This window comes from Sparus aurata, chromosome 18 (genome assembly GCF_900880675.1).
Source record: "Sparus aurata chromosome 18, fSpaAur1.1, whole genome shotgun sequence".
Taxonomy (NCBI): Eukaryota; Metazoa; Chordata; class Actinopteri; order Spariformes; family Sparidae; genus Sparus; species Sparus aurata.
The window spans coordinates 4,486,938-4,510,052 of record NC_044204.1 but is presented as its reverse complement, the minus strand read 5'-3'; the positions used below and the strand labels follow the sequence as shown (position 1 = coordinate 4,510,052).

General features: G+C 40.7%; 2 protein-coding genes across 3 annotated transcripts in view; both read right to left on the bottom strand.

Annotated features, from left to right (window-relative positions):
* Nucleotides 1-1,977: 1,977 nt before the first annotated feature.
* Nucleotides 1,978-5,315, bottom strand: thoc3 (THO complex 3). The gene is made up of 6 exons (XM_030395427.1): nt 5,094-5,315; nt 4,401-4,557; nt 3,544-3,748; nt 2,870-3,031; nt 2,645-2,745; nt 1,978-2,438 (listed from the first exon to the last, which is right to left on the bottom strand). Exons 1-6 carry the CDS (start codon nt 5,271-5,273, stop codon nt 2,275-2,277), a joined length of 969 nt encoding a protein of 322 aa, XP_030251287.1. The 5' UTR covers nt 5,274-5,315; the 3' UTR covers nt 1,978-2,274.
* Nucleotides 5,316-6,618: 1,303 nt separating this feature from the next.
* The window catches only part of shtn3 (shootin 3), a 39,835-nt gene continuing 23,338 nt past the window's right edge, over nt 6,619-23,115 (bottom strand). The window contains exons 4-17 of one of the 2 annotated variants that reach the window (XM_030397070.1): nt 22,923-23,091; nt 21,348-21,445; nt 20,811-20,892; nt 19,520-19,614; nt 18,541-18,687; nt 17,792-17,945; nt 14,465-14,642; nt 13,791-13,861; nt 13,074-13,177; nt 12,673-12,687; nt 12,327-12,389; nt 12,001-12,127; nt 10,342-10,645; nt 6,619-10,242 (exon numbers count right to left, since the gene is read on the bottom strand). In XM_030397070.1, the coding sequence (XP_030252930.1) occupies nt 10,113-10,242; nt 10,342-10,645; nt 12,001-12,127; nt 12,327-12,389; nt 12,673-12,687; nt 13,074-13,177; nt 13,791-13,861; nt 14,465-14,642; nt 17,792-17,945; nt 18,541-18,687; nt 19,520-19,614; nt 20,811-20,892; nt 21,348-21,445; nt 22,923-23,091 (1,737 nt within the window). In that variant the 3' untranslated portion in view covers nt 6,619-10,112. Of the gene's footprint in view, nt 10,243-10,341; nt 10,646-12,000; nt 12,131-12,326; nt 12,390-12,672; nt 12,688-13,073; nt 13,178-13,790; nt 13,862-14,464; nt 14,643-17,791; nt 17,946-18,540; nt 18,688-19,519; nt 19,615-20,810; nt 20,893-21,347; nt 21,446-22,922; nt 23,092-23,115 lie in introns of both variants that reach the window. The other variant, XM_030397069.1, reaches the window with a different exon arrangement.

Below are 23,115 nucleotides of genomic sequence, written 5' to 3'. Positions count from 1 at the left end.
AACAAAAGAAGATGAAGTGGTCAAGAGAAAGTGACTTAAACAGACGGACACGCCCACTGTCAGGTGATGGTGGTTTTAGGTCGATGCCTTACTCTGAGATCAGGGCTGCCAAGTTTCAGAAAATGACAAGAGTGAGACTTTAGTCATGCGATGTGTTCGGGGAAAAAAATGTGGCCTTTTTTAACATCGATTTGGCCTTTTTTAACGTCGATTTATTCCTTAAGACTGATGTCCTCACCTCCCTGCACTGTGGCCTCCTAATGCTAGCCTTAATTAACCAGAAATTAGAAATGAAAATTGTAACAAGAATTTTGAAAAAATACATTTATCAGGGTTCTAGCAGTTTTCAGTAAGTCAAATTTAAGACCTTTTTAAGACATGTTAAGACCATGAAAATTAAAATTTAAGACCTTCACGACGCATTACCAAAAAAAAAATAACATACTTAGAGACGCCAAGATCCGCCTTACGTTGCTTCTGATTGGTTTATATTGCGTGGTGCCTTCCGTGGTTGGTTAGATTTAGGCACAAAGGACTGATGGATTGGTCTGGGATTGGTTATCTCGGTCAGTCAATCAGAGTTACTCGAACTACGGCTAAACGCTAGGACCAAAGTTTATTATCATAAAAAAATAAATATAGAGTATTGAATGGGGAAATATAAGCGTGAGAAATGTCAAGTGTGGCGTGTGGTGTGAGAATGGGTCAAAATTGCGTGACTGTCACACTCAAAGCGTGACGCTTGGCAGCTCTGTGTGAGATGAAGGAAAGAATGCCACATTTAATATATAAAAAACAAATGGATATTATACATAAAAACACACAATTAAATATTGATCTCAAAAGTTATCTTTAATGAAATTGTTGCTGAAAAGTAACTATTAACTCCAGCTGTCAGATAAATGCTGCAGGGATAAAACCACAGTATTTTCACCCCAAAAATCATTAAAGACAAGCAAGAAATCTACTCGGATCAATTTGTCTCCTACTTTCCGGAATAACTGATCAGTTCTTTGGTAAATAAAATGTTGAAAAATGTTGATCAGTGTTTCATAAACCCTATGATGTTGTCCTCAGACGTTGTTTTGTGTAAGTACTTTGGTGGATGACAAGCCATAATCTTTACTGTAGCTGCCCGCCTGACTACACAAGGATGTAAATGTTTTTTCAAATCAACTTGAGACCGTTGGGCTTCTGGAAGTCCCCAGCTGCTTCAGTTGTTCAGGAGAATGCCGTTTTGCTGTAAAGCTCCAGAAATGTTTTGGGACTACAGAAAATCATGGGGGTGAAGAGATACTGACCGAATGGATGAATTAATGAATCTACATTTTCAACTGCAACACACCTCAAATTAAACTTATTGAAACATTTTAACATGAAAAAAAAATAATCGAAAGAATCTAGAATTCTGTAGCCTCAGTAACTCTGCTTTTCGTCAGCACTGACCTGTATTTAATAATTAAAGAGGCTACAAATACAACTAATACATGAGTGTTCTTTGGCTCGTGTGCAGAGGCAGAAGTGGGAGTGTTTTCTGGGTGTGTGACTGATGGGCTGTGGGGGGTTGTGTTAGTGTTTATTTCCCTTCAGCTCCTTCTTTTATGTTCCAACACACACATGCACACACACACACACACAAACAGCAGGCTGGGATGGATCAAGGTCCAGAGTTATTAAGTGAGCTTCCTGCTACAGCCATAAACAGGAATGTATGCATGTCATGAATATATAAACATTACTGCTGTGTATTATTCTTTGATCATTAAAGACTCCATACTCCAAGCTTTTCTGCATTTTATGGCAATAAAGATGATTAATATTGATATCAGATATGCATAATGTTTTGTTTCATTAAATTTCATCTGTATTTATTCTGTCAAGAACCAGACCTCATTTCCAAACAGTGTCTCAATATCCACCTCATGGATTTTCATTAACAAGCATCAAATTCAGAATCAGAGATCAAGACGCAGAAGATTTACAAAGAGACCAATTTTATTATAAAAAAAACCAATGGATATTATACATAAAAACAATATATTACAGCACTGGGAGTTTTTTCTGTGTATAAAAACAGAATGAAGTACTCAAGGAACTGCTGCCCCATCTGCTGGTGGTAGAAGGTAACTGCTGCTTCATGAGTTGCAGCACCAGTGAGACCGGATTTATTTTGTTTCCTTATGATGCTTCTTTACCTTGCTCTCCCTTCGGGTCTGACTGATCAAAAGAATTCAAGCAGACTACTTTAATTCGGAACAACTAATCAGATCTGTCTCAGGAGTCATTGGGGAGGCCGAACAGTTTGACGGTACCCGCCTCTCGGTTGTTGTCGTATTTTCCCTCCTTGTCGTCGCAGGCGTAGGCCAGCAGCGGGCGCTTCGGGTGCCAGGCGACAGTGAAAGTCGGAGAGTCACACTGAACCTCCCACAGCTTCTCTCCTACACATATTCAACAGTGGAGAAAAAAAAAAAAAGACAAGTCAGATTATTTCAAAGCAAAACCTGACTAGAGGAGTAAAGAAACTAGAACATATTCACATTTAAGAAAATGGAATCAAAGCGTTTTGTCTTTTTAAACTGATGAAGAACCTGTGAACTCCTTTGAGAGATACAGCAGACAAAGACCCACAGTCTGTCGCACTGACCTGTTTCAACCTCAGCGATGTCTATGAAGTGATCCTCGGAGGCCGACGCCAACATTTTCCCATCATGGCTGAAGCTCAGTGTCCTCACAGGCCAGTCCAGCCTATGACACATCAAGTGATGATTAACTTAAGTGCTACGAGTCATATTATCATGTCAAGATATTCACCAATTAACCAATAGATGGCATTTAAACATAAGACCCATAAGCACAAACACAGACTGACCTGGAGAAGCAGCGCACACACACCAGTTCGTCTACGTCCCACAGACTGACGAGGGCGTCGGCACTTCCTGTGGCGAAGTATTTCCCCATGGGGTCGAACTTGATGCAGATGCAGTTGGACGGGTGAGCGTTGATGGACTGGATGGGCTTCAGCTCTGGATAACTGCAAACAAACACAACATTCATTTCAGTCAGAACCTAACGAGTACACAACCTTTATAAAAATGTGTCGGTAGGTTTTTTCCTTAATGGTATTGAGGAGAGATGTGACACAAATCCAAACATTTTTCAGTTCATGCTTGTTATATTTGATTTGGTTCTGCAGTTTTTGTCAGCACTGGCTAAATGTTTGGCTGCACTAATTAACATATAAGGAAAGAAATACTGTGCCTGCCTATTTTTGTTTTCTTAAAAAATAAATGAATAAAATATTAATGGATTGGGCAGCGCTACAGTTAACATGCAGCCACAGGGCTCCTAGCATGTTTAAAGCTAGCATTTAAAAAAGAACACAGAACCCACTCCGTGTTCTGGCAGGTGTTTGAGTGTGAAAACTGACTGAGGGCTCAGCGCGCAGAGAGCTTTTCAGGAATTTGTAAAGTTGGGGGAAGAGCCAGACAGTCTGCAGAGGAATTCTGTAGGACTGTCCGGTGTTACACTTTGTTTGGTTCCTACCTCAGGATGTTGATGCAGCCATTGCCGTTGGTGAGGAAGAACATGTCGTTGTCGTTGTTCCAGGAGATCTCATTCACCTCGAACTTGAACTGCTCCTCCGCCTTGGAGCGATGAGTCTTGGCATCGATGAAGGTCACCACATCATCTTTGTTCCCAACGGCGATGGTCTGACCGTCAGGGCTCCAGCAGATGTTGATGTTCTCTCCTACAAAAAGATATTATTCAGAATCTGTTTCTCAAGAACATTTAACTAGAAATAGTTATTTTTTCTCTTCTGAAAAAATGTTCTTGTTCGCTTCCTCCTTCACACTTTGCTTCATCATCCATCGTCTTGAATAATCTCCCCATCAAACCCCTTATCTAACAGATTTTAAGAATAATAGAATCTTTCTTTCAGGAAGGGTTTTAACTTTTCATGCTCTGAAATCATGGTTTTAGGACTCAATGGACTCACAAGTTTTTACCACTCATCGTGTTCATGTGGACAGGGGGAAGCAGAGCAGCAGGGAAAAGGCAGTGTGTCTTGTTTGTTGTGTCAGTCGTAGGAGGTGTAACTCAGAAGCGTAACTGTGAAAATGATCGTCTGGAGTCCGGCTGTTAAGCTTCTGGCAACAAGTTTGCAGCTCTTCCACAAGAAGTTCTCACACACTATTTCTGTTTACATTACTGTTTTAATGGTGATTACAACTATAATCAACGTGATCCAGTTTATCGAAGAGCAAAACGGTAAGAAACAGATTACTAATCTGATTTATGATTTTATATTTGTAGTTTTTAATTAAAAAGGAAAATAACCTCTCTTAGCGTGAACCCTCTTGTGGATCAAACCCCAGCCACCACATCTACTAAGGTCCCACCTTTCGTGTTGACAGTGGCGATGCACTTGGTTGTGCGGACATCCCATATGCGGATGGTCTTGTCTCCAGATGCAGTGACGAACAGATCTGGGTTGGTCGGATGCCAGCAGAGCTGATCCACGCTATCACCGTGACCTCTGTAGTTGTTCTCTTTCACCTGAGGACAGAAACATTTTAATTTGAGTAAAAACAAATGCTGAATTTTCATAATAAATATTCATATAAAAATGTCCCATTTAGTAATACAATTCAGCATTGGTTTTCAGTCACTGGGTCTTATGATATAGAAGGTATTGACAACAAATACTGAATTTTGTAAATAAAGATTTATAAAAACCCTCCTCCTGCTACCAAAACCGGGTGAAACTGACGAAGAGACGCCGGGTGTCTCAGTGAATGTGTGTCCATTATCTAAGCTTAAACTAACTTCACTGCAGTCTTATTTCTGACACACACCCATAGTAGGCTAACCAGTATTAAGAAAATGATTTCATTCGCTAACGTACAAAACCCTCGTCTACTTTATATTATTGGTTTATTAACGCTGGCTACACATTCAAATGTCATAGCGAACAAACTTCGTAGCAATGGTTATTATATTAAACCCACATGTTTGTAAACCCTGCAAACCCATTCATTCCCTGAATCGAGGCTAACGCTGGCATGCTAGCTGGACTCTCCACATCGACTCACCAAACGGTCCTTCTCCAGGACAAAAACGCTGGCTGTCTTATCAAAAGAGCCAGAGGCGAGCCTCCTGCCATCGCAGCTCCACGCCACCGAGTGAACTTTAGCTGTGTGAGCCGGGAATTCTCGACTTTTGTTGTTATTTTTGAAGCTCTCCTGCATCTCCTGATAGTACTGCGACGCCATCTTGAAAGCCTACGTAATATTTCTGCGGCGGCTGGTAAACCGCGGCGCATGAGCAGTAGCGCCATATTGTGCTTAGGAGCAAACACAGCCATAGCGAGAAACTATCACTACCACTCTGAGAGCAAAGAGGCAGCTCATACGAGTCAATGGAGTGAACTTTATAAAGCTCCTTCTACAAAATGCCATAATTTAATGCCTCTTATTTACACATTCACACACGTGCGGATATATTCAGGAAACATATGTACCAAAAACAACGTCTGTAACGTTCTCTGATGATTATAAACATTAACTACTCCTTATATGTTCAGTGTTCAGAAATACTTCATTGATGCCCGACGAGGAACTGCAGCCTTACAGATGCTCCCATTCAAAGTCAAGAATCAGAAAAATAGTACCACTACTACTACTAGGCCTACTACTACTCCTACTCCTACTACTACTACTACTAATAATAATAATAATATTACTACCATTAAATGTTATTATATACATTATCATATGGTATAATGTTCTGTCATGGAGTATATCTCTATACTGCTGAAAAAAAGAAAGCAGGCTCAGTGCTGCTGCATTTTCTTATCTTGATTTGCAGACTTAATTTTGTGTCGCCATGATTGTTATTATTAGTTATTAGATCATCAAAAATCGCAGTATTTATAAAAACAACATTGGTGCTTTTTATTCACACGGATATCACATTTACATGTCAGGGTCTGGTTATTATGGAAGGATTTAATATATAACTGTCATGTATCATCACAGTAACAGCGTTGCATACATCAGCAGCTGTTAACACTCGTAAAAACATTACAAAATCCATCCTGTGGTTTGGTGCCGACCTGTATATAAGGAGTAGTTAATGTCTATAATCATCAGAGAACGTTACAGACGTTGTTTTTGGTTCCTCACTGTTTCCTGAATATATCCGTATGTATGTGAATGTGTAAATAAGAGGCATTAACTTATAGCACTCTGTCATTTCGTCATCAAAATAACTTACTAATAACTAACTAGTAAAACATTTTTTTACCTCTTTAATGTACTTATGCAGAAATAATTGTTGTTATGCAGAAATACTTATGTATCACGAACAAAAATCAACTTAAAGGTTCAATTAATGAATAAATGAACAACAATTTAATTAGCATATAGTCTTTTGAGGTGGCAGCAGAAATGTTTGAGACAAAACCTGGATAAATGAAACCAATATGGTTATACTGGAACATTTTTAAAATTATTATTTGGGAAATCTGGTTGAACTGACCCTTGATAAACTATATTTCTGTAGGCTGGATATCCTACTTTCCATCAGTGTCTTTTCTTCAATAAAGACAAACACCAGTTTTAGCTTGAATTGCAATTTATTTCAAGTGATGCTAAAATGGAAATCCATGTCTTAAAAAACTTTGTATCACTCCATGTATATCCCAAACACACACAATATCTATAGTCACCCAAACTCTGTCAGATACAGTAAATCCTTTTATCAAGTAGCCACTTGGTTAACAACTACGCAATCAGTATAAGGACCCAAATCATCACCAACTCTACAGCCGTCTGAAGGCCTGTGCAAGGCCTCGATATGCATAATATTCCGGCCTGTGGCGGCTTAACGGCTCTTACAGGTTGTTTAATGTGCAGCCTAACTGTTCATTAACTCCTTCACATATGGTCCTTTGCATCAGAATCAAATACAGCTAATGGGCAGAACAAAATGTACTTTTAAATGTGATTCTGTGATTTAAGAAAGAATGACAATGTTGTGAATGCATCATACAAATGTGCCTCATGTAATTGCATACTCTTCAAATTTGTTCTCAACGTTGCATCACGCGTGTCAGGAAAGCTATATATAGACAGTAGGCTCTACGAAATAAAAGTCAAGGAATGCACGGTGAAATGTGACGACGGTGTAGACTGAGTACAGAAACACTGAGGGCGTCTCAGAATGTGTGCATACAGGACTCTGGACTCAGTGCTGATTCAGTGGAGGAAGGCGTGTGGAAGACATTTCACTTCGGTGAAGGGACGATGGTGACATTTCGTTAGTTTTCACACAACAAAATGTAATTCAGGCTGTATAGGTTTGGAGGCAGGTGTCTGTGGAGAGGTAGGCAAACAACACCTCATTCCTCCGAAGATGTTTTAATCCTTTGCTCATTTAACCACACGCTTTTAAAAAAAAAAAAAAATGGCTTTCTGTTTGTTTCTCCTAAACATTTTGCTCTCAACGCAGATGTTTTTTTTTTTTTTGGTGAAATCTTGTCCCATTGGACCCTGAGAACATTTCTGTTACGGCGTGTTTGCACAGAAAGCAAAGTCTGTTTTTTCAAAGGTGTGAAAAGATGTGAAGAGACAAATACACAAAACTGCCATCATTTTCATCATGGCCATTTATCATGGTTCACTAATGCCGAACTCCAACCAAAGAATGATGCGAATTTGCTTCTCCACTGGATGTGAATGTTTTATTTGGCCCTTGTGACTGGAGTCTCACAGTGAAGTGAACATCTGCACGAGTAACACAAGGCGGACATGTGCTTTGTTTTCAGTGCAAACACGCCATTAGATGTGATTTAGTTGGAACTGTGCTACTGTGTTTGCTGTTGTTGGAGAAATATTTCGTTCTCCTCCCCTAAACCTGAAATATCAGTCACATTTATCTGATTCCCACCTCAAACCCTCACGAGCCTTACCACGCACTGATAGTCGACACGCTGAAACCTGATCAGGAGCCTCAGCAGCAAAGGTGGAAGAGCCTTTCCACATTCAGTGCTTTCTGGACAAGTCTTTTTGTTACCCTGGTTGTAAATATTGTTCCTGGATGTTTTTCACTCAGCCTCCCTCTGGATGAGGTTGGACAACAGAGGAAGAAGTTCATGAATGAGAGTCTAAATACCTGGATACTACAGCCAGGGGTGCACAATTAGGGCTGAAGACATCGGTAAGTTAGAGCCTGAGGGCTGCGTCTTGAACACACGCCATCTGTCTAGCATGTGTTTAGGATTTAGTCAGGTTTTTCTGCATAATTCGTTAATATTTCCTTATCGGATTATTCATCCGAAAACTGCAGATAATTAACTTTGAGAAAAGTCTCAGTATTTACTGGCTTGTATTTAGATGTTTTTCACAGCTCTCATCATGAATATCTGCCGGGTGATCGGAGGAAGAGTTTCAACACTCATAAACAGAGTAAAACAGAGTTTAAATATTGCCTGTGATGAAGCCAATAACCCCATATGACTCTACATAAATATATTGTGCACCCCCGGCTACAAAAAAGAAGAGTCTGGAGGAGAAGCAGAAGAAGTCGGACAGTGCATTCCTTCTGATGACACAAAGTGATACTGAACACATCCTTTGTGCATCAAGTAGAGAAAAAAAAAACTCAACCTCAAGCTTTGCAGTCATTGTACAAGTCGAAGTGTTTGAAGAAAACTGAGGTTCTGTGCAAAAAAGGGCAGCTTCCCTCATACAGTTCATCCTCCAGGATCCACAGGTTCGTTTTCAGAAACCTTCAGAGAAAAGAAGTTGTGTACAGCAGACTGATAAATGCTCCGGTTATTGATTTATACCCTAGAATATCAGTCATTGTAGAAAACCCCATACTGACTGCACTGTCGCCATGTTTTTTGTTAGTGTGATTAATCATTCGGGGCAGTTTTAGCCTTTTTTAGATGCCTTTTTACAGAGCTGTAACATTATTCAGTTAAACATAGTGGCATATTCAGTTTAGTATAGAGTTTATTAAAGGTGGATTCTTGATGTTTTTAGTTGATGAAGAGGATTTTCATAAACCACTTCATTTTTAAAGCCGGGGATGTGGAGCATGATGCATTCAAATGTCAGTTTTTGACATTTAATCAAATTATGTGGCATAACGGAAACTATATACTAATAGGAAAAGCCACAATAAGTCAGAACACTAAACAACTTTTTGGTATTACTTTTACTTTCTTCCCCCTAAATAACTTTTTATTAATCTCGCCTGTCATTTCAGTTGAACCACTGTGGTAAACACTTGACTCTTTTTTAGTGTTGATGCAGGCTATCCATCAGTTTTCTTAGACTATTCTTACAATAACCAGACAGTGTGTTACAATGAACCACCTGGAAAGGTGTTGATCAAACTGTTATTAAATTATTTTTACAAAGACACAAAAACATAAGGAAAAGCAAATCTATATTTGCACCTTTGCATCAGCGCTTTAATGTATAGAAGTACAATTTAGCGGTACTTGTTTTTCCATTTTACTACTTTATACTAACCTGATGTGCCAGATGGTATATTACAAAGAACCATCTGGAAAGGCTCCATAATAAACTGTTTGGAAAAGGGCAGGCACTTACTTAAAAATACAGGTGATTGGATAAACCATGGGTCTATCAGCGCTACCACCAGCTCAGCCAGTTGGCAGTCTGACTAGAATACAAGTTTGAGCATTCCTCATCAACTCATGAGCGACAGATACAGTTTGTTTAATGAGGTGGGGCTTCTACAATGAAGATGGTTAGGGTGCGTTCACACCAAGCATGTTCTGAACTGTTCATCTGCAGCATGCCCAAACTCTGGATGTGCACCTACTGTATATCGAGCTGTGTCGACATGCCATAGAGAGATGAAAAATCTCCGGTAAATGCTTGAAAACAAAACTTAAGTTCAATGAGTTAGCTACATGTTAGTCACTTTTCTTAACAGACAACTGTTTTGAATAGTTAGTGTAAATCTGAAAAACACAAATACAGAAGGCAAAAGGGATCACACCCTAAACCTTCCAGGCAAAAAAAAGCACGTATCAGACAACAGAAACAAGCTCGGGATCCTCAGAGTCCATCCTAGCACTCAGCGTCAGTGCTGCCGTTGAGCAGGCTGGTGCAGATGGCAGCGCGTGCGTCCTCGCTGGGTTCGGCGTGCTCGACTCCGTTTGACTGGACGCACTTCTCATTCTGATCAGCCTCTACCACACTGAGGAGCACGACACAGAGACGGAAAGAGTCAGAGATTCGCAACACTCGTGTAATCAAACCAAATGTTGCGTACTGTACCATCGAGGGAAATCACCACCTGATGATGCAGCCGTTGCTGACCGGAGACTCTGCCGTCTCCTTCTCAGACAGGGAGCTGCAGGACCTCCTCTCCTGCCAGGAGCCCACTCTGGGCTCTTTGCCGGTGTCTGAGCTCTTCCTCCTGGCCACGACAGGCCCCGGTCCTGACCCCCGTCTCTCAAGGCTAATCCTGGGACCGGCAGACTCAGAGGGGACATTCAGCCCACCGGGCCCCTCTGGATCCTTGCCCGAGTCGCTGCTGGTGCGCCTCCCATTCAGGCTGTCTGAGGAGGAGACGTGGCTCATCTGGCCGTCCCGCTCATCTAGAGAGGACAGAGGAACATTTGCAGAAGTCTTTCTTCATTTTTTGTCTTTTTTTTTGTTGTTGTTTTCTTTTCAATTCAATTCAATTCAAAATCTAACTGATAGTTCACAGATAAAGTAAAAAAAAAGTCCTAAATAAAAAAAATCCTGACTCTCTTCTTATCAATTAAAACTACTACTATCAGAAGGTACTTTGAATATAAAAAGTATAAGCACTCATGTATGCAGAATGGCCCATTTCAAAAATACATCAAGAAACCTCTTAAACACATTCAATATTTACTGACAGGCTTGTGCATGACGTCTTTGTATTATCTTATCAGTTTTTTTTAACAGATTCTTTCATGCATTCAACTCACAACCCTTTCGATAATACAGCATTGTGTAATCTATGATTTAGGACAAAAACTATATTTTCTCTGAGTGCGTTTGAAGGGACAAACATCTTGCTGGGTCATCATATATACTTAATTGTTATTCTAGGCACAAACACAGAATCAGTCTTTCTCTTCCATGCCTCAGACTTTGCTTCACTGGTCTCAATGTAGAAGAAAAGAAAATAGAGGGGAAGTATTTTTTAAATCTAACTGACATTGTCTTTGCTCATGTAATGAATGGAAATATCTTGCAGATATCAAGTCAAGCAGTTGTGTTTCACTCTGCCACATAAGGTCAATCAATCATGGAAAAGCAGATAAATCCATGTAGTAGTCTGACCTCTGTGTGTGTGTGTGTGTGTGTGTGTGTGTGTGTGTGTGTGTGTGTGTGTTCAGAGCTCCCTCTTCTGGACACACAAAGGCACAGCAGCTCAGATTAATTTTCCCTCACAGTGTGAAGTGTTATTAGTGCAGTCTCAGCAGGATTCAACCTCTGGCCTCTGCAGTGTTAACAGCACATGGTCTGATAATTGACTGACACAGCTGCAGGATCATTAACAGCTCGACCTCATCCGATCCCTGAACAGAGCACACTGAGCATGTCTGGGTCCACAGTTTCACTTTGTTTAACATCTTTATTGTTTTTTTTTTGTTTTTGTTTTTTTTAATTTAGTCTTGCTTAATCTGTTTATGAATTAATTTCTAATATTGGATACATGGATTTCATGAGCAATGGACACATTTCATCAACAAACTAGAGAGTTTAAATGTCCCATTCGCAATCAGTATAACAGGATGTCTTGTCGAGTTTCTGTCTCCCCCTTGTGGCAGATCCAGATACAGTAGTTGCTGTAGCATTTTGACATTTGGGACTCTGAGGAAATTGGATGGAAGACTTGTACTTGAAACATTTCAAGAGTTTGTGGAAGTGTATGTGCTAAACTCAGTGCTGAATCCCCTCCTCAGGGTGTTTATACCTCCAGACCCAGCTTCCCCAGCCTTGTTGCGTCGGCGTCTCAGGATCACCTCCAGCTCGCTGTCCTTCTTCCCAGATGGGGACGGCCCTGACTCCTGAGATCCTCGGCTGGGGCTCCTCTTCACCGTCTCCTGAAGGCAGAAACAACCTCAGTGAACTGTCCCTGTTGTCACAGTGATATTGGGATCTTAAAATAGTTCCCACAGATAGATTTGTGAGAATTTAAGATTTCAAATTAAGTACATTTTCTCCAGATTTCACAGGAGCACTTTCAACACACATCGTTATAACAGAGCTGATAAAAGACTCATTATTTTTCTGTTTTACCAGGATGCCTTTCAGCTCTTCCATGGCACTCTCCTGCTGTTTCTCCTCACAGATCGGAGGAGGCTGTAAATAAAAACACAAATCATTTCTCTTCATGGTTGCCTTGTGATTTCATTCATGCCGGATTTAAGAAACACTGACATGTTTTCAAGCGAAAACTGATGCAGCTTCCCTTAAGAGAGGAGCAATAACCCAAAGAGCACACAGTGTCCAGCTCATGAAGTTATCTGAAATGCAGGTTAAAGTGATGTGTTGTGATGTGAGAATGAGAAGCGTCTTTTTTTTTCCCCTAGAGAGCAACAGCGACTTCCCGCAACATGATTGATGCAAACATCAATATACTCACTTTTACTGCTACTCTCTGTGGCAGCACAAAGGACACACATGGAGAGGAGAGAGAAGAAGAGAAGAGAGCAATCAGCCAAAGTGCATTCACATCACACGCACACAGAGCCAATGAGCTAAAGAGGTTTACTGATCTTTCCAGCAGGAGGAAGTGGAGTGAAAACAGGAGAAGAACAACAGTAAAGTGATGAAGCAGGGACATCGTTTCAACTGCATCGATGTCTTTTGTGGCGACAGGAATATTTCAGTACCTCTGCTGTCAGGAAGCTCGGACATTTGACCTCTGTACTGTTGTTGAAGGGTCAAAATTAGTGAGATTTTACGGCCAAGGGGCTTTATTTTATGTGCCCATGCTGAGAGTTTAAAAAAACATGACATGACTGCTGCCGGCGTTGTCCTCACCTTGCTCTCCTGACTCTTCACAGGCCGCAGGACGACGCCATGTTTGATCCTTTCCATCATTTCATTCACCGCCTTCGACTTCACTTCATCCACACCCTCAGCAGCTGGAGAGAGAATATTACTGTACATTATACATATATAATATAAATGTAATATTTGCTCACCAGGAGCTATTTTGCTGTGACATCTCTTCAGAGGCTCTTTTGATTTAAGTAGCTCTGGTTGTTTTAGGCAAAATCATGAAGCAGCACTGCTTCAACAAAGAGTGTCTGCGACCATGTTCTGAGGTATTTTAAATCTTTTCAGGTATTTTTTTTTTCATTTTACCAGTGAATTTATAAAAACTGAATGTGTTTTTTCTGTCATTTCACTGTTAATAGATTTCCAGAAAATGTCACAATATACATATGTCATCAGTCATTCAATTTATCATATATCAAAGTCCTACACAGAGTTTCTTGGATAAGATATTTATTAACATAGGTTAAGAACTGATAAAACAAGACAGGGGAGGAAACTTTTACCACCTGCAATATATTCACACAATAATGCATCAGCATTGATAAACCAATATCGCAGGAGAGGACAAAAAGTAGTCTTTTGATTCAATGTTATTTGGTACTTTTACTTCAGTAAAAGTTGTCAGTACTTCTTCTACTATATATATATGTATGTATATATATATATATATATATATATAGGTTTAGTGAGACTCACCTGGAGGCTGCTCCGCCTTCACTGAGGCTTTAGAGCCTTTCGAAGATTTCCTCATGATGGCGATCAGAGAGCTGAAAGACAGAGAGAAAACAACTGACAGTCATTTATGTTCTGTAGAGCCAATTTAGGCACTGATCAGCTGATCAGAAACAAGATTTGTTATCCATTAGGTAATCTTCTGCGTCTTTCAAAGCCTGAAAATTGTACATTTCAAGGTTGGATACGTGATGTCTCTTTACTTGTGTCTTGCTTCCACTGAAACCACCCGCTTGTTAATCTTTTATTTCTCCCAATACAACAAACTGTGTATTCGATAGATGTAGACTATTGATCTTTTCAGAGCACTGTATTTGGGATTGCTATCAGAAAGTAGCGCGCAGGAGCAGACACTCATCATCATTACACATCATGAAAGTTCACAATACAACTGCAGACAGCAAATATAGTGCAATAAATAGTAAAAAGAAGCTCATCTGATTAAACTGCACACATAAACTCTAAACTGGACACATTAAATCCAGGTCACGCAGCCTTCTCCGATGAGACGCTCCACTACACTGTCCTCTGGAGGCCGAGCTTATATTTTTGGCCCTCTGTGTTGTGACTGAGGTTTGATCATTTTGTCCAGGACACTGACCACAGACGTGTGTGTAGTGTGGTTTGTTGTTCCTCACCTGAGGGGGTTGCATCTCGAGGGGGGAGGTGGGGGAGGGGGTGGAGGGGGAGGAGGGGGTGGAGGAGGCGGCTGTGGGGGAGGAGCGGGAGGCGGCGCAACCCCAGGTTCAGGGGGAGGGGGTGCCGTGCTGGTCGTCATGGTGATGTTTTTCTGGGTCTCCACCTGCAGCTCGTGGACTGGTGAGAGGAGGGAACAGAATGGAAACAGTTCAAATTAACAATGTGTACTACAATACTACTGCTACTGCTGACAGTACTGCTACTACTGCAGATGTTTTAGGTACAGATGCATCACATTTTTGTCTTTCTTCCAGGCGCAGCTCTGATGAAAGAAATCTTTCCAGCCTCCATGTTTCACTCCAGAGTGAAGACTCTTACCCATCACACTATCTCTGGCCACCAGGCCACACAGTAAGCCAGTAAAAGAGGCTTTTGTGTCCTTTTTAACGGTTTCTGGTTGAAGTCAGTTGGTGGTTTTGGCTCCGACTTCATGTGACCCATTTAAAATACACACACAGATGCCATTTTGCATGCTGGGAGAATTTCTGCCAGAATTCCTGCATCAGATGGGTCAATAGAGGAGTAAACACAGAGGCCACATAGGAAGAAGAGGAAACCAGTGACCTTCCTCTCTACAACAGAGACAACACACTTTCGGTTGATTATTGTTGTTTATTTTCAGACTCTTCGGGGTGTCGACACTTGAATATAATAATGCTTTTTAAGTCATTTTTTAGGATGATGTTTAACCAAATTTAAGACTGATTTTTGGACAGATTTTTCTTATTCAAGCATCACTTACTTTAGGTAACCCTATCTTTAAGTAAGTGTATATAAGCAGGTAGTATGTGGTCTCGTGCTGAGGTAGGTTTTATGAAGGATTAGAGTGAGTTAGGTTAATCTACATGTTGCTGACAGGTAAGGGAAAGTGAAGTCAAAAGTGGTTTAAAGATTTGTGACATCATAAAGGTGGACATGTGGACTTTTACGCAGTAGAGCCAGATTATTTAATATTAAGAATATATTAAGACTTTTGAAGCCCAACATTTAAAGGACCTGTGGTTTATTCAACTAAACAATGAGACACACAAACATGATGTGACATAACGTAAACCTGAAATCAGAACAATAAAGCTGAACTATGAATTTCCAGAGAGGAATTCTTATATTAATAATTCATATTACTCCTTGATAGAACTCAAAGTACAAGTTGAGCTACGTATTGGCGTGAACAATTTTTGCGATTTTCTGCGATTTTCAAGGAAAATCAACCTTGTCAGTCCATTTAAAGCCCCTGTACGGAGTTTTTAACTGGATATAGAAAAGTCTCTGGTTTCTGCTTATGTGTCTCTGTTACCTACAACAGCAAATGAGCCCATCAGCGTGAAGATACGCTTTTTCTAAGTAGTCTAATTCTATACCTCTGAAAGGCCTTGGTCGGGTCGGACCACTGATGAAACGATTTACGGCAGTCAGACCGGAACTGACGACATTCAGGATACAGCATAGCTGTTTTGTTGCTACGCTAGCCAGTGCTAACCGAGCTAAAACTTTTGTCATGGCTGATAATGAGACAAAGAAAAGAAAAATAATTCGAACCGAAGACCAACGAAAGGCCGAGAGGGAATCCAATCGAGCTAGGGCTAAAACACGGATAAACATTGGCGATTCCTTCCAGAGATGGAGAGAGTTGCGGGGCTTGAAGGGAGGGTCGGATGCAGAATTCGCCCGATTCCTCCTAGACAGGTTTGTAAATTTTATTTCATTTATGAAATGTAATGCGGGACATAGTTTACAGCAATACATGAATTTATGTTGTTACAACAAAGCTGGCTAACGTTACCACTAGATTAGCTCTAGATACTACACTCGTAAAAACGACAACAAACGTCTTAGATCACGCATCCATTTCAGCTGTGTGTATCAGCCCAGCCGACCTGCAACGATGCATCAGTAATATCCTCTGTCATTATAAATGATTCAGTTTCTTACTTAGAACAAAACATCCATCACAATCACTGTGACTTTGCTGTAACGCTAGCTCTGTAGCACCGTGGGTAATATTTATAGCTGGGAAATTGCAGTGCAACAGCAGCATTACACACAGTGACAATAGTGCAGTCTTTGCATGTTTAGCCTATGTCACAGACATCACGGTAATACAGTTAGCTTACAACGTAAGATATTATGTTGGCAATGCTACTGCAGTTTTTTCCAATTACTTTGTTTCACCTGCGGCATATTATATTAAGTAGAAATACAAATAGACACATTTACCTCGTCCGTATGCACGCTGCAGATAGCTGCTAAAATAAAACAAAAAAAGTTTTCAAAGCAAGTCCCGTCTTCTTTCCGACGTTTCCAAAACAAATCTACACGCGCCGGCCAGACAAACGTCTTCACGACAGTGGGCGCTAGAGCTCATGGGAAATGCAGTCTTCATTCCGGCAAAACACTACCGCTTTCGTCCAGCGGGGCCGCCAAAATCAACACTAAATGAAAAGTCTGTACAGGGGCTTTAAGGAATGATAAGTATGTGAAATAAACAAATGTTGATTGTGTAATCTGTAGCTTACATGCATGTCTTAACAGTTTCCACAGCAAATGTTGTGTTTCTACCTCTAACAGAAAGACGTTGGTAGAACTCAGGGTTTCTTTGGGAATGCTGGTACTCAACCACATGCATGTGCCACATTCATGTAAAATAGTTTGGTTTGGATTTTTTGGTATGGCTGATTTATTTCCTTTTAGATAATAAGAAAATGTCCATCACCTATATACAATTCTCCACATATTGCTTATAGACTTGTGAAGAATCGGCAACATCAAATAAATCCTCTCTATAATCCTCTCATTCAGCTCTTAGAAGACTCCAGACATGTTGTACACTGAACAAAAATATAAACGCAACACTTTTGTTTTTGCTCCCATTTTTCATGAGCTGAAATCAAAAATCTAAAACATTTTCGATATACACAAAAGAACCATATTGTTCACAAATCTGTCTTAATGTGTGTTAGTGAACACTTCTCCTTTGCCGAGATAATCCATCCTAACAGGTGTGGAATACCAAGATGCTGATTAGACAGCATGGTTATTGCACAGGTGTGCCTTGCAAGTTGATTCCCTGAATCCTTCTCCTCGACTTACAGCCAATCAGAAACAAGTATTTTCTGTTGCTATGCTACGTGTTTCCTCCTGTATTCTTTGTCAGCACCCAGCTGAGGACCCTCTTAACCCCACCTGCTGTTCCCACTCTGAATGTGTATGTGTGTGAGTGTGTGTGTGTGTGTGTGTGTTTTCGTGTGTGCACCGCCTCCACCCACCTCTGTTCTCAAGCTCCTCATTCTTTTTCTCTGCCTTCTCCAATCGCGCGTCCACCTCCTTCTTCTCCACCTCCATCAGCTCCAGCTGCATCTGCAGAGCCTCCAGCTGCTTCTTCACACAGCTCTGCTCCAGCTGTGTCTCAAGGCTCTCCACCTACACACATATGCATGTCAAACGTAGCTACACCATAAAGGGCAGTCTATTATCAGAGATGAGATTTTCATGTTTAATAAATGTGTGAATGACCCAAAAATGACAGAAATGTTCCTGGATCCAAACTGAGAAACTTCAGACTAAGGTATGTTTGTGACAGCTATCTCGCTGGTGTTTACATGGCTGTGGCATTCAACACATTTGTTCATTTATGTATTTATAAGACTGACAGAGTTTTGTTGAATATAGCAAACTTGCACCCTGCATACCAGTTAGTGTAGGCTCATCAGGCAGTGTATGTGTGTTTGTCCTGAGGGGAGGGGATGGGGTTTTTCAGAGGGATACTTTGAAAATGTAGCTTGCTCATACTTGTTTCTACAATCAACCCCAGCTTTAACCACCAATTTGATGAGGACAGCCATAGTAATACTAGGAATGATGGCCAAGACTTAAAAAAAAAAAAAAAAGAATCTGACCTTGACTCAGTGTTTTACTGTGACCTTAACTTCCTGTCAATCCAACAACCCTCAGCTCTGCCAGGGTAAACACCACCTTCCTGACAATAAGCTGAAGCTGCTTCACTTTTCTTGTTCACCTTCTGCTGATGCTGCAGACGCTCCTCCTCCAGGGTTTTGGTGATGGCAGCGACGTCCTCCAGAGCTTTCAGCAGCTGAACGCTAGGCTCGGCATTCTGCAGCAGGAGCATACTCTGCCTGTTGGCCTCCTTCTGCTTCACCAGCATCTGCAGGGGGATGATGATGAGGAGGATGAGAGCAGGAGGAGTGAAAGATGAAAGATGATTTTTACTATCAACACATCATCCCAGTTTGTCCATCACACACAGTCTGTTCTGATCCTGCAGGCTCTTCACTTTTCAGGTCAGTAAACAGCAGATTCAGGCTGTTGCATTAATCAGGCACACACATCAATTAATTACCAGAAATACAGGTCAGCATCACTGAGGACAACAGCAGCATCACGCCACAGATTTTAATTCATGGGAACCAGTTAGTTATATCATCGGACTGGATCAATTCAGAGAGCCGAAGTAGAACAGTTGCAAAATATTTTCAGAAATGAGGAGAAACTCTGAAATATAGCTTTAATGTGAATTGGACACTTCCAGATTTTGGAACCGACGCAAAAGCTGCGAAAACAAACTGGACTGTGTTGTGCGAACAATCAATTCAGAGCAAATCATTCAATACAAAACTGTAAGAGCAACAGAAAAAGATTTGAACTCCACCCGTGAAAAATAGATTATGTGTGGAGAACAATCGGCATCACATTTGAACCAGCATTACATTTAAAATTGCATGAAAAACAGGCAACTGTTTGCTAATGTGTTAGCTGGCAATTTAATTAACTTGTGACACTGTGGTAGTTTTTATCTGTCGGTTTGTTCTGATGTTTTTTCTGCCACCTTGTGGCAAAAAAATTAATGAACGCAGCTTTAATCTTCATACTTGTCCCTTTTTCGAGCTAATGTATGAACACCAGTTGTATATTTACACATTTCCGCACTCTGTTGTATTGTATGTGACAGCAGGGTGTCTCTCTGATCATGTCTTTACCTCGTGTGCATAAGTCTCAGCTTTGACTCTGAGGCTCTGCTCCAAGTCGAGCTGCTCCTTCATCCCATCGTACTCCTGCGCTGCCATCGTGGACACTGCAGAGGCAGAGACACAATTTATATATTTTTCATTATTATTTTTCTCAGCTTTTATCTCTGTATGTTCATGAATTAAAGTCATAAATTCTCGGGATGAGTGCAAATTCATCCCAACCCTCAACTCTCTAGACTTATCTTAACTGGAAGGTACAGACATCACCCACACTTACATCTTTGCAATAATCATATTCACTTATACACCCTCAAAAATCCACTCTGCATTCAGGTTAAACAGATGTTAAAGGGATAGTTCGGGTTTTTTGAAGTGGGGTCATATAAAGTACATATCTATAGTCGATCTGTTTCCTACTGTAATCACCGATCAGCGCAGCCTCAGTTTGGAGAAGTAGAGAGCCGCTCCAGCCCAGACGCTCAGCTTTGTACTACAGTGAACGGGGTTCAGCAAATAAGCGAAATTAACCACCTAAAACAAGGCTCACCTAAAAAAATCTATATCAGGTCAAGTGTACGTTGTATAGGTAAAATTCACACCGCTTTACATCGCCGTCAGACCGCGCTTTCTTTTGGCACTACATTTTCTCAACCGCAGAACCCCCGTATCCCTACGCATGAGCGCTAATGCGGAAGGATACGGAGAGTTAAGTTTCGTTTTTATCGAAAGTAAACCTCTCGTCCAGCCGCCGCTCGCAGGTCAGCTGTTGCCCAGTTACGCTAATGCGTAGGGATACGGAGGTTCTGCCGTTGAGAAAATGTAGTGCCAAAAGAAAGCACGGTCTGACAGTGATGTAAAGCGGTGTGAATTTTACCTATACAACGTACACTTGAACTGGTGTAAAAAATGTTACGTGAGCCTTGTTTTAGGTGGTTAATTTCGCTTTTTTGCTGGACCCCGTTCACTGCAGTACAAAGCTGAGCGTCTGGGCTGGAGCGGCTCTCTACTTCTCCAAACTGAGGCTGCGCTGATCGGTGATTACGGTAGGGAACAGATCGACTATAGATATGTACTTTATATGACCCCACTTCAAAAAACCCGAAACTCTCCCTTTAACATGTAGCATACTTAGCATGCTAATAAAAATCATGAAATTAAACATGAAATTAAGGAGGGTTGTGTGTTTCAGAGGGACGGTTCACTGTGAAGCATTAAATTACTGCTTGGTATGTTTGTTTGAACGTTTCTTTTCTCATATATTGTTTAATAAACCGGACTGTGTTTCTGCGTGTTGACTCACCTCTGTTGAATCTCTTGATGGTTTTACTTTGTTGTGCGGCAGTTTCACGGAGCTCCTTCATCTCGGCCTGATCTTTCTCCGACTGCAAAGAGTGAAAGTAAAGTGAGCAGCAACAGACACTGTTATGCAGAAATATTTTTTTTTGTATATGTTTTTTTTTTTCTCAGCTGTAATATTATGGACGTGCAACATTTTCTACACAGTGGTGGGAGAAGTACTTCATCGCTAGAAAGATGACATAAAACTGGAATGTGTAGGTGACAGAGAGTTGCAAATATTTTTGTATATATGAAGGTTAGAAAAACTAGCGCAACCAGACAGCACTGCTCCACACCCGACCAACAAACAGTTCTATTTTAAGCAGATCATACTTTTACATCAAAAATCATAACCGGTCAGAAAAATTGCAATCGGTTCATCTCTAAAAGGTCCTACTGAAGTACAGAGCTCGAGCAAATAAGTTTTATTCCGGCAGTGGTTTTACATTCTGTGACATCTTTGAATATTTGTCTGACAGTGTTGTGAACTTCTCCTCACCTGTGAAGTCAGCTCTTCTATCCGTCTCTGCTGTTCATGAATCTGACAGACAAAATTCTTCTTCTCCTCCAATAAAGTGTTTACGGTGTCCCTCAGCTCTGACAAACACAGAGATGAACACAACACAACAATTGACTCATTTAATACAACCTGGCTCTAAACTGAACAATCAACACTAGTGCATTGTGTCTACCTTTGACTGTTACCCTACATAGATGAAGTTCATCCTCTGGGGAGCATGACTATCCAGTGAAAATGGGACGGTGGATTGCTGTTGGTACTACATGAATACTACTTATGTGTACCTTTAACCTGCTGTTGGTACTACATGAATAATACGTATGTGTACCTTTAACCTGCTGTTGGTACTACATGAATACTACGTATGTGTACCTTTAACCTGCTGTTGGTACTACATGAACTACGTATGTGTACCTTTTACCTGCTGTTGGTACTACATGAATACTACGTGTGTGTGCCTTTAACCTGCTGTTGGTACTACATGAATACTACGTATGTGTACCTTTAACCTGCTGTTGGTACTACATGAATACTACGTATGTGTACCTTTAACCTGCTGTTGGTACTACATGAATACTACGTATGTGTACCTTTAACCTACTGTTGGTACTACATGAATACTACGTGTGTGTACCTTTAACCTGCTGTTGGTACTACATGAATACTACGTATGTGTAACTTTAACCTGCTGTTGGTACTACATGAATAGTACATATGTGTACCTTTACCCTGCTGTTGGTACTACATGAATACTACGTATGTGTACCTTTAACCTGCTGTTGGTACTACATGAATACTACATATGTGTACCTTTAACCTGCTGTTGGTACTACATGAATACTACATATGTGTACCTTTAACCTGCTGTTGGTACTACATGAATACTACGTATGTGTAACTTTAACCTGCTGTTGGTACTACATGAATAGTACATATGTGTACCTTTACCCTGCTGTTGGTACTACATGAATACTACGTATGTGTACCTTTAACCTGCTGTTGGTACTACATGAATACTACATATGTGTACCTTTAACCTGCTGTTGGTACTACATGAATACTGCTTATGTGTACCTTTAACCTGTGTTGGTACTACATGAATACTACATATTTGTACCTTTAAGCTGCTGTTGTTACTACATGAATACTACTTATGTGTACCTTTAACCTGCTGTTGGTACTACATGAATACTACATATTTGTCCCTTTAAGCTGCTGTTGTTACTACATGAATACTGCTTATGTGTACCTTAACCTGTGTTGGTACTACATGAATACTACATATTTGTACCTTTAAGCTGCTGTTGTTACTACATGAATACTACTTATGTGTACCTTTAACCTGTGTTGGTACTACATGAATACTACATATTTGTACCTTTAAGCTGCTGTTGTTACTACATGAATACTACTTATGTGTACCTTTAACCTGCTGTTGGTACTACATGAATACTGCATATTTGTACCTTTAACCTGCTGTTAGCACTACATGAATACTACCTATTTGTACCTTTAACCTGCTGTTGGCACCACATGAATACAACATATGTGTACCTTTAACCTGCTGTTGGTACTGTGCAAAGTTGTCGGGGCTTCCGTCTGCTGTGTCTGTGTCAGGGTCAGCGTCCAGTGCGATGCAGTCTGAGATGCTGGGCAACAACTCGTCCAGACATGGACGAGACGACATGCTCAGGTACTTCAACTTCCTGTTCTCACAGTTCAGCTGTTCAGAGTTCACAGGGGTCAA

Excerpts from the sequence above, each read along its gene's own strand:
- thoc3 (XM_030395427.1), bottom strand. The coding sequence starts at position 5,273 with ATGGCGTCGCAGTACTATCAGGAGATGCAGGAGAGCTTCAAAAATAAC. Across the intron at positions 3,032-3,543 it reads GGCTGCATCAACATCCTGAG|TTATCCAGAGCTGAAGCCCA; the intron begins GTAGGAACCAAA and ends GTTTGTTTGCAG. Across the intron at positions 2,746-2,869 it reads TGTGTGCGCTGCTTCTCCAG|GCTGGACTGGCCTGTGAGGA; the intron begins GTCAGTCTGTGT and ends GATGTGTCATAG.